At 46.9% G+C, this 14,780-nt stretch overlaps 1 protein-coding gene across 4 annotated transcripts in view; it reads left to right on the top strand.

Annotated features, from left to right (window-relative positions):
* Positions 1-14,475, top strand: part of SERTM1 (serine rich and transmembrane domain containing 1) — a 472,477-nt gene extending 458,002 nt beyond the window's left edge. For all 4 annotated transcript variants that reach the window (XM_069639995.1, XM_069639993.1, XM_069639991.1 and 1 more), the window contains exon 3: positions 11,356-14,475. In XM_069639995.1, the coding sequence (XP_069496096.1) occupies positions 11,524-11,853 (330 nt within the window). In that variant the 5' untranslated portion in view covers positions 11,356-11,523 and the 3' untranslated portion in view covers positions 11,854-14,475. The remainder of the gene's footprint in view (positions 1-11,355) is intronic.
* The last annotated feature ends 305 nt before the right edge of the window (positions 14,476-14,780 follow it).

Here is a 14,780-nt window from a genome sequence, read left to right as displayed (position 1 = left end):
TTGTCACCAGCGTCAGCCCACATTCCCTGCTGAGCTGTGCGGCGTCAGAAGCACTCGACATTGTCCACTTCACGTTTGGGGTATACCACGCCGATCTGAAAAGCATGCTGCACAGGTTCGAAACTCTCTTCAAGGGCATTGGTAAACTGAAAGCAGAGCCCGTTCGCTTACACATCGACAAGTCCGTAAGGCTGACAGCCCTCAAACATCGCCGGATTCCTTTTCACTTAAGAGCCCAAGTGGAAGAGGAGTTGCAACAGCTGGTCGACCGGGACATCATTGAAAGAGTGGAAGGCCCCACCCCTTGGGTGTCGCCCATCGTGGTAGCCCCAAAGCCGAAACAGCCGGTGGCGGTACGCATCTGCGTGGGCATGAGGCTCCCAAATGCCGCCATCAAAAGGGAGCGTCACCTCACACCCACTCTAGACGACATCGTCAGAGAACTCCAAGGTGCCAAAGTCTTCTCCAAACTGGACCTCATATCTGGGTACCACCAGTTGGAGCTACACCCCGAGTCGAGGTACATTACGACATTCACTACTCACGAGGGGTTGTACCAGTACAAGAGACTAAACTTTGGAATCTCGTCTGCGGCAGAGGTCTTCCAGAATGCCATCAGAGGAGCCCTGTCCGGACTGAAAGGTGTCATTAACATGTCCGATGACATCTTAGTCTTCGCCAGGTCGGAAATTGAACACCTTAGACGGCTAGAGAACACTTTTGAGAGACTACAGGCGGTGGGCCTGACCTTGCACCAAGAAAAGTGCAAATTCCTCAAAGACCGACTGGAATTCTTTGGGTTCACCTTCCATGTGGGGGGCATATCCCCACACCCTGGAAAAGTGAAGGACATAAGGGATGCGCCTCCACCCACATCACCGGCGGAGGTTCGGAGCTTCTTGGGGATGGTCAACTACTGCGGCCGTTTCATCAAAGACCTAGCCTCTCTGTCGGAACCACTGAGGGCACTTACAAGGAATGACGTGACTTGGCAGTGGGCTGAGATTGAACAACGATCCTTCAAAGCCATCAAAGAAGCCCTGTCAGAGCAGGAGACAATGGCCTATTTCAACCCCAGCCGGGAATCGGAGATTGTGGTCGATGCCAGCCCGGTGGGACTGGGGGCAGTACTCATGCAGGCAGACGAACTAGGGGTCATGAGGCCCATAGCATATGCCAGCAAAGCCCTCACCGGCACGGAAAAGCGGTACTCCCAGATAGAAAGGGAAGCCCTCGCCATCCTGTGGGGGTGCAAACACTTTAGAATTTACATCCTCAGCAAACCCGTTGTCGTGATTACGGACCATAAACCCCTGATTCCTATCCTGTCGGGAACGTCATCCAAACCGCCTCCCCGCATGGAAAGATGGATGCTATCCCTCATTGAATACGTCGTCAAGCTAGTTTACCGCCCAGGCACCCATAACCCAGCCGACTACCTTTCTCGCCACCCAGGCACGAGGGACACCCAGAGTCCCGTAGAGGTAACAGACGCTGGAGACGCCGTGCATCTCGTCATTGAATCAGCCCTGCCAGTAGCCTTGTCGAGAGAGGACATTGCGGACGACTCGAACTCTGACGAGGCGTTCCTAAGAGTGAAAAGGGCGGTGGCCACAGGAGAGTGGCGGGACATCCTTCTAAACAACGCCAGGAGGAACCCAGAGGTACAAAGGGACCTACAACTGCTGTGGAAAGCTCGACATGAGCTCTCGGTGCCCACGGACGGCCTGTTGCTGCGAGGGAACCAGATCGTGATCCCCAGGTCGTTGGTCATGAGAGTCCTCCAGTTGGCCCACACAGGGCACCAGGGCATGGTCAAGATGAAGGCACGCCTCAGGCTGAAGGTCTGTTTCCCCGATCTGGAGCACAGGGTAGCCGAGTTTGTGAGGACCTGCATTCCCTGCCAGGCCACGAGTCCTGTGGAAAGAGGCCCACCCATTCAGGCCATGGAACGGAGCGACGTGCCATGGGGAACGGTGCACGCAGATTTCGGCTCGACAGGAAGAGGCCTATATTTCCTGGTGGTCACAGACCAGTGGTCGAGGTATCCGGAAGTGGAACTCGTGGAATCCACCGCCAGCGATCACACCATCCTGGCGATGGACAAAATCTTGGCCACCCATGGGTTCCCATTTGAGATTTGCTCAGACAATGGAGCGCCGTTCCAAGGACAGCGGTTTGCTAGATACTGCGCGGAACGAGGCATCAAGCACCAGAAGGTAACACCGCTATGGCCAAGGGCCAACGGAGAGGTTGAGCATTTCATGCGGACACTTTCGTATTTCTGTCGATGGAGGGGAGGACCTGCGACACAACCTAATCGACTTTCTCCGTGAGTACCGGTCCACCCCACATCGATCCACCGGAATCGCACCCACTGAGGCACTGTTCAAGCGAATACCCAGAGGGCTGATACCCGAAGCGGGAGACCGACGCCCAGGTGTGATCGATAGCGCACGGGTGACAGCAGAGAGAGCAGCGAGAAACGAGAACGAGACAACAAGGCGGAGGCTGCCAGGAAAAGAGATAGCAGTAGGAGATACCGTCCTAGTCCGGAACAGGAAACCGGAAGGGAAACTCTCGATGACTTGCGAAACCCAGCCAATGGGAGTAACTCATGTCAAAGGGTCAATGGTCACAGCTGCGAATGCGCGAGGGACGGTAACCAGAAACGTGTCCTTCTTCAAGCGCATAGGACCCGTGGCCGCGGAGGAAGAAATCAGTCCTGCCGAAGGACAAGCAGCAGAGGCACCGCAGGAAGTCGGTGAACCGCCCGAGGACCCTGGGGGAACAGAGGACCTCGAGAGAGGCTCGCCCAGGTACCCACGCAGGGAAGGACGCCGTCCACCGCAAAGGTTCCAAGATTTCATCATGGACTCGGCAGCCTGAGTAACGAAGCCTGTTAAGTACAGTTTGATTTGAGCCACGTTGGCTCCCCTGTTTAATGTGTTTGTTGTTTGGGGGAAAAGGAGGGATGTTGTGTACATGGTACACGAAGCGCGCATGCGCGGCCCAGCGGGCCGGCGCATGCGCGCTAGTTAATAAAGGCGGTGCCCGGGCAGTTCGCGCCGGAGCACCGGAACGAGCAGACGTCTCCGGCGTGTGGTTTTGCACGCTGCCTACGCGCGCTGGTGTCCCGACCCTGGGAGGCCCGCGCACCACCACAGGGCTTCCCCAGGGTACAACAAGCACTACTGAAACAATTACCACACAGTGAAACAAACGGCTTCATTAAACGCAAAGGGTTGCCCCTGTAACTGAGCAATATTGTGAATTGTCCCTGGACATTCCACCTTTAGCTTTAAAAGGAAATATAATCAAGAGTATAAGATAATTCACTTGCAGCAGAAGGATTTCAGAGCACCCAAATTAGCATTTTTGAAGCAGAAATCCTTTAGAGTTGCACAACACCTCTATACCTGCATCCTGCGGAGATGAACAACAGTGAAAGTGCTCCCTAGATTACTGCATACAGCGAGGCTCTTGACCCTGAAACATCGGGGGGAGGGGAGATACCCCGTTATGCCTGAGGTCGGCAACATTATGATCGGAGGAAGGAAACCTGTTCCTCATCTATCAGCTTCCTCAACAAAATGGGCACCACCATCAGCCTCACTAGCAAAACTGTAATAAATGTATATGAAGGGTTGCCATCTGGCACAGGTGTAAAAGCCCTAGCTTTTTCTTTCATTTTTACTAATAATAAAATGATGCAGGTTTTTACTAATAATAAAATGATGCAGGTAATCCATCTCAGAAAGGGTGGCCTGTGAAACAGAATCCCCCTTTTCATAAAACTGCATACCAAAAGCATAGTGTACACAAGTATCCCACTGAACCAGTCTCCTGACAGAGCTGCAACAGAATGCAACACCTGCTCTCCAGTGACGCAGCAAGGTTAAAAGGTCACATGTGCCCCTATCTCAGCTGCTGGAACACAAGTCTCCTGCAGGCAGAGGCTGCGTTAACTTAAGTACCTCTACTGTAAACTATCAAAATCCTGGAACTATCAGTCAGGTTAAACCATACTGTGATTGCACTTCCTCTTGTTGGCATTCTTCCCCACCCCCTGCAGACATAAAGGACAAGACGGAAAGGGAAAGCAAATCGTGCACTAAAACAGCACACCTTCTGCTCACTTGTGCAGTGCTACATTCCCTGTTTTGCCCTTACTATGGGCCTCATTAGGACCCTGGCGGAGAGGGTATTACGCCAGCGTAGTGCATGGCGTACCTCTCCGCCATACTACGAGTTCCCGTAGCGCCATGGAGGTTTTCTCCGCCTGGTTTTACCAGCCGGAGAAAACCATGGCGCTACGGGACCTCGTTGTTAATTACGCCACCGTATTTTACGGTGGCGTAATTAACTCCTTCCCCACTCCCATTATACCCTATGGGGCAAAAATGGGAATGGGGAAGGGCAGAATGGGGATTGGGGATTTACCGCTCCGCCGAGGTCGGAATGGGGCGGTAAATCCGCCAACCCCCATGGCGCTATCGGCGGCTTTCCGCCATGCTTCGCGGTGCATTTAGCACCGCGAAATCCGCCTGGGTCGTAATGAGGCCCTATGCCCTTTCACACAATTACTAGTTTTACTCATCCTCCGTGTATTAAAAGTTGTAACCGCCACAGGTGCATGCAGCAGTCAACCGACACACAAACATTGACAGCTCACATTTCATTGATGCATTTCTCAGCAAACCAGTTCCTGCATTCTCCAGCAATCTGAGGTGACCCCCATGACAGTTCTTCTTTTATTATTGCCTTTGCAGACACGTAGACACATTGGGCCGTGGGTCGAACAACACTCACTACCACTGTCATGTATGGAGACGGATAGACACAGAATTATTAAAGCCAATTATTGTCAGCACTGCAAGCTCAGACCAGCTATGATAGGCTATGTGGATTCCAGGCAACCTGACTGTCTGTATTCTAATAGATGAGACAAAAGACAGGATGCTGGCCTTCGTTGACTCTCTGGGGGGATGGGTATCTCCTCCCTGCCAGGACCTTTAGCTCTGACCAGGACATCCCATGGGAACCTAGATTGAAAGAGCCACTTCCATATCAAAGGCCTGCTGCACAATAGGCATGTGGAATACCATAGAGCCTTTAAAGGTGTAGGCTGGAGGAAGGGGCTGAGTTAGGGCAGTCAGAGAGCACAAGTGGGCTTGTGGAAGTTTGCCTTCATATTACTTTTGGGGGCGCGTCTCTCTCACTCCTGTTCCCTCCACTTAACATGGCATTGTAGGTATGACATCAAGAGACGAAGGCCAGCTTGCATTTCTACAATCCCATGTGGCTTCTTAACCTATGAATTGGGTTCTACCACTCTTTTTTTATTCACTTTTGGAGTACGTCAGGAAAAGTCCATCTGGACCCTGTTAGGAAAGCAGTCCTTTCCAAGCCCTCTAAATCCAAGGCAAAGGAAAGCTCTGCTCTCTAACCATCCCCAGGGCACATTGCTGGTGACTTTGCTGAGGTCCAAGGCATGCCACTCTACTAAGAAATCTCCCTATGTTGGGAAAGCAGAGACTGAAAAGGACACGCCATATAGCCCCTTGTAGTGGGATTCACAGCATTCACAGACCCAAAGCAGCCAGGTCTCCTGTTTTCATTGCTCAAACCACTTCAAACTTTATTAGAACTGTGTTTGCCAATTTCGAATCCCCCAGGACCCACACTGCTGCCTTTGGCACTCACCTTTGAACTTCAAGCCACAGCTTGAATCGCATCTACATTGCATTGCCACAGCAGAGCCTAGTCACCTGACTTTGATCTGCTGCGTCATCGAACCAAGCACTGAACTACCAGTGCTTAGAATCACAGCTCAACTCAAACTGCTTAATCATCGTGTCACTCCTCCAACCAAACCAGGGCTTTTCATCCGTTCCAGCCAAAATCGCTCCTTGAACCGCTCCTGGTGATCAATCAGCCTACATCACTTGATGCCGCCCGTTTGCACTAGATGGAGCACTGATTGAATCCGATTTGATGATGTCTTATTGCTTGGGATCAACACAACTCGCTGAACCAGAACCCTGTTTGACCCACAAGCATTGCATCTCGAAGCCTGGTTAAATGCCGTAGAACTGCATAAGAAATGGAATCAAGTACTTTCATAAGCCCCTGTTCCCTTTGTCCATTTTCAGGACGTCTAATAACTGCTCAAGGCCATTGTTGCACCTTTTTCTTCAAGAAAATATCCTTTGAGTGACAGTATTGTAATTCTTACCATTTTCCTTCCTGCTAAAGTACCCAGAGTACCTTGACCTCTTTGTTCTGCCTTTTCTGTCTTCTTTAACAGGGGTGGGTTTTTATAGTGTGTTTAATAGTTAGTTGTATAATTGATTTGTGTAATTCAAGTATATATATCTTCATAGAACCTTGATTGTATATTCTTTTATTTTGGAACTTGTGTGCTATTTCTGTTTGGGTTGCTACTGTCTCACATTCGTACCCCTTCTAGGAGTATAGCCTTCCCTCGAGCTTACTACAAAAAGGCGAAGGAGGCATATCTGTTGTTTTTGCCGGTTTCACCTTTAGGATTAGGGTCACATTTGGTTTGCAGAAGTGTGGGGGCTGAATATGCAGTTCATCCACTACTCATTCTTATACTCCTGCAGAGCAGAAGTTATTTTGTCACAATGTATTCCCCTGACCCTGCAGCACCACCCTGTCCCATTCATCATACAATCCCCTCTGCCTCCCTCTGTCTACTATCTTTATTTCCCATCTATCACGTTCCCTCCGTACATCACATTGCTATGACCAGACCCAATCTATGCCCCCAACACATTCTACTTAATTGTTTATACATTTCTGTCCCCAGAAACCATCATCCGTTACCCCACATAACCTTAGGTGCATATAAAGGTCACGTTGTAGCTAATCTTGCGTCTCCCTCACCTATTTCAAAATGATATGTCCAGGACATTGTTCCTTTGTCTGTAATTCAATTGTTATTCTAAATGGGCAAACTGCTGCAGCTTTAAGGCGAAACATTGAACAATGTAAACATTTGAGATGATGGCATGAGTAAGTGAATGGAGCCCAAGATCATCTTCAAGCCTCGCCCTAACTGCAGAGGTGGTTGGGTTGCTCTTATCTTTCCTGAGTGGGTCCCTTCCTCCCTCATACCCACCCATCCTTACTCTTCCTTCCAGAGCCAGGTTTGCAAGTTGGTTATCTAACCCAGCTCCTCTCTGACCATTGCCACCATGATATGATATGATATGATATGCCATTCATGATGCGCCTATACACAAGTGTTTCAAGGCACGATGAGGCAAGGGAGGGGGAACAAAGGGAGGACAGACAACGATCCTACTAGGCCAGGTGCCATTGAGATCGCACAAGGGCATGGGGAGGGGGAAAGGGGAAAGTATGGGGGCGGGGGGGAAGGGACAGTGCAGTACATGGGAATAGAATAATAACATTAAGTAAATGTACGGCCAGCATGTGGCAAGTACAAAGGTAAGTGCAGACATCGGGTGTCAAGTGCTGGTAGTGGGACTGTAGGGATACAGAAACAGTCCCCAAGTACAGGTGTGTGTGACTGGTGGGGGAGAGACCTGGGCTAGGGATCAGAGGGTGGCCAGGTAACCAGTGCAGTTTCAGTTTCTGCCTGGAGGTCAGCAGTGTAGAGGAAGAGAAAAGGCAGAAGCAAAGAGATTTTGTGGTGTTTCTGGAACCAGAGATGCTTCTCCTCAAGTTTCATGGAGACAGGGAGGCTATTCCAGAAGGAGGCACCAGCCAAAGAAGAGCTCTACCACCAACTTGTTCCTTGGAGAAGTGACTGACCCAGAGGGAGTTAGAGGCAGATGAGCGAAGAGCTTGAGAAGGAAGATATTTTGGAAGAAAGAGTTGAAGGTATTGAGGCCCCTGGCCCCAGAAGGCCTTGTGGACAATGCAGAGGGTTTTAAAATTGATCCTCGCAGCCACTGGGAGCCAGTGCAAGGATTTCAGTCCTGGAGAGATACGGTCGCTGGGCTTGAGGCCAAGGAAAAGACTCGCAGTCCTGTTCTGGATGAGTTGCAGAGGGCGGAGAGTAGAGGCAGGCAGATTTAGAAAGAGGCTGTTGCAGTAGTCCAGCCTAGAGAGAACCAGAGCTCTGGAGACAGTGAGCTTCTGGGGGAAGGAGAGGAAAGGAAGAATACCTCTGAGAAGGTGCAGCTGGTAGTGTGACTTCTTGGAGACGTCAGAGATATGAGGAGAGAAGGAGAGTATGGAGTCGAAGGTGACCGCAAGGTGTTTAGCCACGCAGGTGGGAGCATCTACAGATCACCTGGCTCTACCACCCTATTCCTCTCTGAATGGGCTGATTTCTCCTCCTCTCTCCTCAGACCCATCACTAAATTTCTTCTCCTGGGTGACTTCCACATCCACCTCTACTCCTCAGTCACGGCATCCACTCTCTTCCATGACCTTTGCACCTCACTCTCTCTCTCCATTCTCCCTTTTGATCCTACCCACCTGGCTGGACACACTTTTGATGCCTTCATCCACACCGACTGTTCACGCTCCTCCCCACTGATCACCCCACGCTCCTGGTCAGGCCACTCTCTTCTCTCTTCTCACCTGGGTCCTCGCGGCCCTCTGACCGCTCCTCCTCAAGCCATGTCAACCTTGTTCACGAACATCCATCCGATGAAATTAGTGTCAGTCAGCTGCTGCCTTCGCATCTACCTTCATCTGCTCTCTCTCCTCACTACAGACTCTACTTCTGACTCTGCTCTCAGCAACCTTCATCTTGCCATTACAAATATCCTTGATATTTTTGCCCCAGTTATGAGGATCCACCTGAAACATGCCTCTTAGAGTAACACGTGGTATGTGATGGCAAGAGACCCAGGCGAGAGAGGATATTGTTTGGTAAATTGAGTCAGTTGCTTGCTGAGGACACATTTATAGTAATGTACATAATTTATAATGGAATCAATGGGACCCGTAAAATAGCGCAATCACCCCTGCATTTGGGGGCATACAGCCCACAAGCCTAATGTAGGTCAGAGGGAAGCAAGAGCATCAGTGAAGGCTCAGGGCCCTTATCTGCCCTGTGCCCCCCCCCCATAAATTGGGTGATAGCTATTTAAACCCTGGGGCTCAGCCAAAGTCCAAATAGATTTAAAGCCGTTTTTGTTTTTACAGGAGAAGGGCTGTGTGCATGTTACAGGTGGCCAATCACCATAAAAAACAAAATTAGACACCAACAAAGGAAATTAGGTCCCTCTTCTATTTCTAGAGTGACATCACAGATGGAGAGCGAGCACTGGAGCCAGGAAGAAGAGACTCCAATGCCAACAGGTAAATTTGGAGGAGTTTGGGGCAGGCAAAGGGGTTAGGGGAGTGGTGGTGAGGGGGGAAGAGGGCTAGGGATGCCAAAAAAAAGATGGGCATATGCAGGGAAAAAGTGTGGGTGGCTGGGAGAATGTTCGCGGTTACTAGACGATTCCTTGATCTTGATCGTTGCCAACAGCTTGATTGGCTGAGCACGATTCTGCGGGCATGAATGGAATTTGAAGGGAAACATACTAGAGAGAAACAACCAACTCCACTGAAAAGGGATCAGAGTTCATTTGCCTCTGATGAAGACTTTAGCTACAAACGCTGCAGCACTTCAGAACATAAAACAAAGTAAAGAAAATTGATGCTGTGGAAGGGAAAACGAAGTCTGTTTTCCATGTCCATGGCAGCCATTGAAAACAATTTTAAAAAAGTATACAAACAAAATGGCCACCATGGGAAGGGAGAAGGGACGACCGGTAGTCCCTTCTCCCTTTCAATGGAGGGCATTAAAAAAGAAAGGGAAGTAGTAAACAAAATAAAGGCCTCCATAGAAAGAAAGAAGGTAATACGTGTAGTCCCTTCTTCCATTCCATGGTGGCCCGTCGCAGTTCAGTAGTGGACAGGCTGGAGACAGAAGTGTTTCCAGCGCGTTTGCTGTCAAAAAGGAGGTAAGTGTGGGCGGGGGTGGGAAATGTCGGGAAAGGGGGTGGGGTTGGGGTTAGAAGACTTACTTCATTCCCCGGTGAGGGGAGATGGCAGCACCCAGCAGTGAGAGTCTCAGGGCGGAGGGATTACCGTCTGGTAATGGCCACGTTCTTAGCCTCCACATTGGCTGGGCGGCTGCCACCCCCCACCCCCGGGTGGGTACTAATTTTACATAGTGCACAAGAATGCAAGGCCCCCCGTAAGTAACTAAAGGAAAGACTTGCATTAACCTCTGTAGGGACTTGAAATTGAGGCGACATCTTGCCTGGATAATTTGAAGCCACTGGGTTTGCTGTCTACAGAGTAGTTCTACTAGTTAAGAATGCTAGTAAGTGCAACAGATTTAGGTCACCAAAACCAAGCAGAAGAAAAATGTCCTGCTAAATTCTCATCCTCTTTTGCTATGGGAAGGAAGTTACTGTTATTTGTGTAATTGGTGACCATTTTATTTTGTTTAATTTGAAATTGAATGAATGTCCAAATTCTGCACGCTGACACTGCTCTATTATTCTCCGGCCACAGTGGCAGCTTAGAAAGTTGGAAATCCATTTCCCTTGACTATCATATGGTTTTCTGTACAATGGGCACTATGTATTAACCAGTAGGAATATTTTAGTTATAAACTCAATTTCGGCTTCCATGCTTTATTGTCCGGGGTCAAGTCCTAAAAACGTAAGTGGGGGGACTCCTCAACAAACGCGATGGGATGTGACGTCATCAAAAATGAGCATATCAAGGTCAAATATGCACATTTCATTAAATTGGCTTTGCATAACCACCCAAATTGCACAGGACGAATGGCATTAGCCTTTCATAAAATCAACACACACACAGAATCAAGTGAGGATATGTTCTTCTAATAGTGTTTTTGAAAAAGTTAAAAGGTGTGCATGTTTTAAACTCCAAGAACCAATACGATGGTTTCCCTGTAATTTGCAGTAACGAAATGTGGACATTTCACCTTTAGTTGTTTGATATTTTTCATCAGGTTATATAGTGAATGCAGTGGTGAAGTGTCCGGCCTACAAACCCGACAACTGTGTTTCGTTCCCTGAGGTCGGCTTTAATTCATAAATTGAAATAGGACATTCAATGTTTCTCATTTTAGCTGGGGGGACTGATTCTCCCCTCTGAAAAAAGTGGGTGGACTCCGTCCCCCCGCGTGTACCCTCGACTTGAGCCCTATTGTGTACTGTTACTAAAACATGCTCTTTGTAGGTATTCATGCAGTTACATTTTAAATAAATATAATGGCTGGCTGCAAGGTACTACTTCCACGTGGATACATATGTTAGATGATTTTGATGTGAAACTTCCTCTGAATGAAAATAATTTTTGTATTTTTTTTATTTATTGTAGATTTGAAGCATCCCTCCTCTTGCTGAAGGACTTGGTGATATTAAATGGGTACGAAGGTGTCAAGTAAAGGAGTGATCGAACTACGGCACAACTGAAACGGACCGATTGTTTGCGAAATATTTTAGGTTTTACCATACACAGGTAATTTCCACATTTATATATGAAAACATGGCAGAACCTGAACACTCATCTGGCTCCATAGGAGGCTTGGAAAATGGAACCTTTCTGGAGCTCTTCCCCACATCGCTTTCGACGTCAGTGGATTCCAACTCCTCCTCCAGCCGCCTCTCCAATGTGTATGTCTACGTCTCTATTTTTCTCAGCCTTTTGGCTTTTCTCCTTTTGCTGCTAATCATTGCACTTCAAAGGCTGAAAAACATCATCTCTTCGAGTTCCTCCTACCCAGAATGCACGAGTGAAGCCGGAAGCTCCTTCACTAATTTGGAAGTTTGTAGCATTTCATCCCAAAGGTCTACCTTATCAAACCTGTCCGCTTGAAAAGAGATGCAATAGAATACATTTGCAATGGACCCGCTTAATCTGGGAGTTTTTGAAGGTATTGCATGTAAAGTCTGCTTTTGATTGCTATTAATTATGAAGAAGTATCCTTTGCTGGCTCTTTCATCTTGCCACACACGATTATCTGGAAGCAGCTTCGTTTTGACGTACGGCACGTTGGAAAAATTGAAAGCAAAGCAGACACCTATTGCATTTCAACTTTTGCAAAAGAAAAGGACACCTCTTTCCAGCTACAGCAATGCATCTGTACACACATGTAATATTGCTCGTCTTGGAAATATAGCGAAATAGGAACTATTATGTCGTTCCCATGGGATACTCATAAGTAACATGAAGTTGTCTGCTACACCGATTCGTGAATGAATCTTAATACACACTTATTTACTTATTTGCAAACTCAACTTCTGAAAGACTGCAATTATTTATTTGCGATGTTAAATAAGCTGCATTGCTAAATTTGAAGCCATGAAGGAAGTGTATGCAGAAGAACCATCATTGACATTCTACTGAAATACATTGCTTTGTTGATGGCAAACTGTGATTTTATCTGTGATGCTGAGGTCTCCATCCTACCAAGGACCCCCGCTACGTTATTTCGAGTTCTCAGCACAAGTCAAAACAAATGTCTGTTTCCTTCGTTTCTTTAAAACGCAAGAACACCCTGTACAATAAATTGGGCCCGATTTACAAAAGCGATTTACAATGCTTTTGTAAATCCAGGCCCATTGTATTTTGTTGCCATGACAATATTATCAATATACTGTTCTATGAGGCCAATACAGCATTTGCATGTTCTTTTCTGAAAATGGGAGTCTACGACATTCTTTCATTGCCCCAATGACCAAGGGATGCCTTGATCTTTGGCAAAAAAATGTATAGATGCATGTTTGTTTTGAAGCTTTCTGGAATGAAAAAGTGAACTGGACTTTTGGCAGTTTGAAATTCAGGCAAAATGTTTTGCATACATGTCCCGTCAATGGGTATAAAAAAGGGACCTGCACAAAACACACCCAAAAAAAGGATTGCATTCCGTAGACACATGGTACCTGATTTACAAAGTGTGTTTCAATGGGAAAGTCCGATTGAAAAACACTTTGCACTCAGGCAAAGGATGTTTATTGGGCAGTTAAAACTGCACCAGAGGAAAAAGGAAAAACATACAGGCCGGGCACCATATTAAGTCATTGTTAAAGGTCGCAATTGATGATCTAAAATTGCGATCTAATTTGGAGATCTTCGCCAAACCACATACGTTGAAATAGGTTAAGTAATCCTCAAATGCCAATCACTGTTGATTTCTCTTCCCACGTGTGGATATGTGAAATATGTGCTTGTGTATGAACATTTGTCCAAAACACCTACACAAGATCTATTGAAATGGGAAAAGAAAGCCTAGTTGCAGTCATTAAAGAAAGAAAGTCCACAGATAGAATGATCACCTGGGATGCAGCACCAGAGCCAATCAGAGGGCTCAGAATGCTGGCAGAAAAGACAGAACAAGCTAGCATTCCAAGTCCCCTGCTTCGTCCACACACCTACCTATGCTGCTCCATTTGCCAAGCCAGCATTGCCAGGTGGCAATGTTTGTTGTTTTTCGTTCAGTGTGGGAATCTGTGAGCACACTCTGCTATGTATGTACTCACCATCTGTTTTCCTTTTTTTTAACACCATGGTATACTTACCAGGGTACTCATTGCCTTATAGCCAGCACATGTGGAAATGAAGGCATTCTAAGGGCCTCAGCCCTTGATAACACCCTTGTTTTGCTTGGGCTGTTATCGCGGGCTTCCAGGATACTAACAGCTAGTATGGCCCACAAGTGCAGGCTATGAATATGCAGTACCCCAATAAACCTAGAGACCCTGAACAACATATTCATGAGAGTTAACTGGGGTGAACTGACCTGTAAAAGCATTTTGAAAAATAATGTGTTAGACTTTCTGTATGTAGATTTTTAGATGGCTAATGAAAGGAAATCCATGTTAAAAGGTGTTTTCAATATATGAGAAATGTAGTTTTTAAGTTTAATCTTCTGGCAACTTGAACTAAGCTATACGTACTCTATTTGTTTTTCATTGATGCCCAGCCAGCAGCCTGGCCAGATACTGATAGTGCATCAATAAATTGCATCCCCTCACTAGAGACCAATTAATCTGTTGATGTTACTCTAGAGACTGGCGACATTTGGAACAGAAATTTACCTAAGACACAAAGCACTGTGGAGCACAAAATCATTTTTGTTTTGTTTTTGTTAAACAGAGATCATAGTTTGTATTTGCGGAAACCCCTCTTCGAAGAAACAGATGGGCATTTTGTAGGAGATTTTCAATTTTTTTAATGAACAAATACCATTTTTCCTTTCATTGTTTTGCTTTGTTGTTGGCAGTTAATTTATGATGTCTGTATCATTGAATCAGTATGTCTTCATCACTCAAACATAAAAAAGTTTATTTTCATGACAAAATGCAATGCATAGTGCAGAAATACTATTATACAATTTAAGCGATGCCTTTTTCTAACTAAGCTTTGCAAAGTAATACAAAGTAAAATAAATAAAATTCCGAATTCTATAAAGCGATTAAATAAACATTTTCAAACAGCTCTTGTAGACATTCCTTTGGAGTACCTGTTGTAAAAGTTTAAAGACAATCTCAACACTGTGGCAGAGATTCAAAGAAAAGGTGACAAGCTGTGCTGTGTAGGCATCGACGGAAAGGGGTCTAGATGAGTCACATTGCTGTAGTGCTCCACAAATTGTACACCGGTCCATCAAAAGGATAACTTAGAAAGTTATATTTCAAGGAAGCCATTCACCCATCACAATTTCACAGGCCCCATCACGGAAAAGGTGCTGCATTAATGCTGGTTGCAAGTGGTATTTACTACGGAAGTACTACCCGACCCAC

This window comes from Ambystoma mexicanum, chromosome 7q (assembly GCF_040938575.1).
Source record: "Ambystoma mexicanum isolate Mex_15411 chromosome 7q, UKY_AmexF1_1, whole genome shotgun sequence".
Classification (NCBI taxonomy): domain Eukaryota; kingdom Metazoa; phylum Chordata; class Amphibia; order Caudata; family Ambystomatidae; genus Ambystoma; species Ambystoma mexicanum.
Note: the sequence above shows the minus strand (reverse complement) of the source record. Positions and strands in the feature narration are given on the sequence as shown.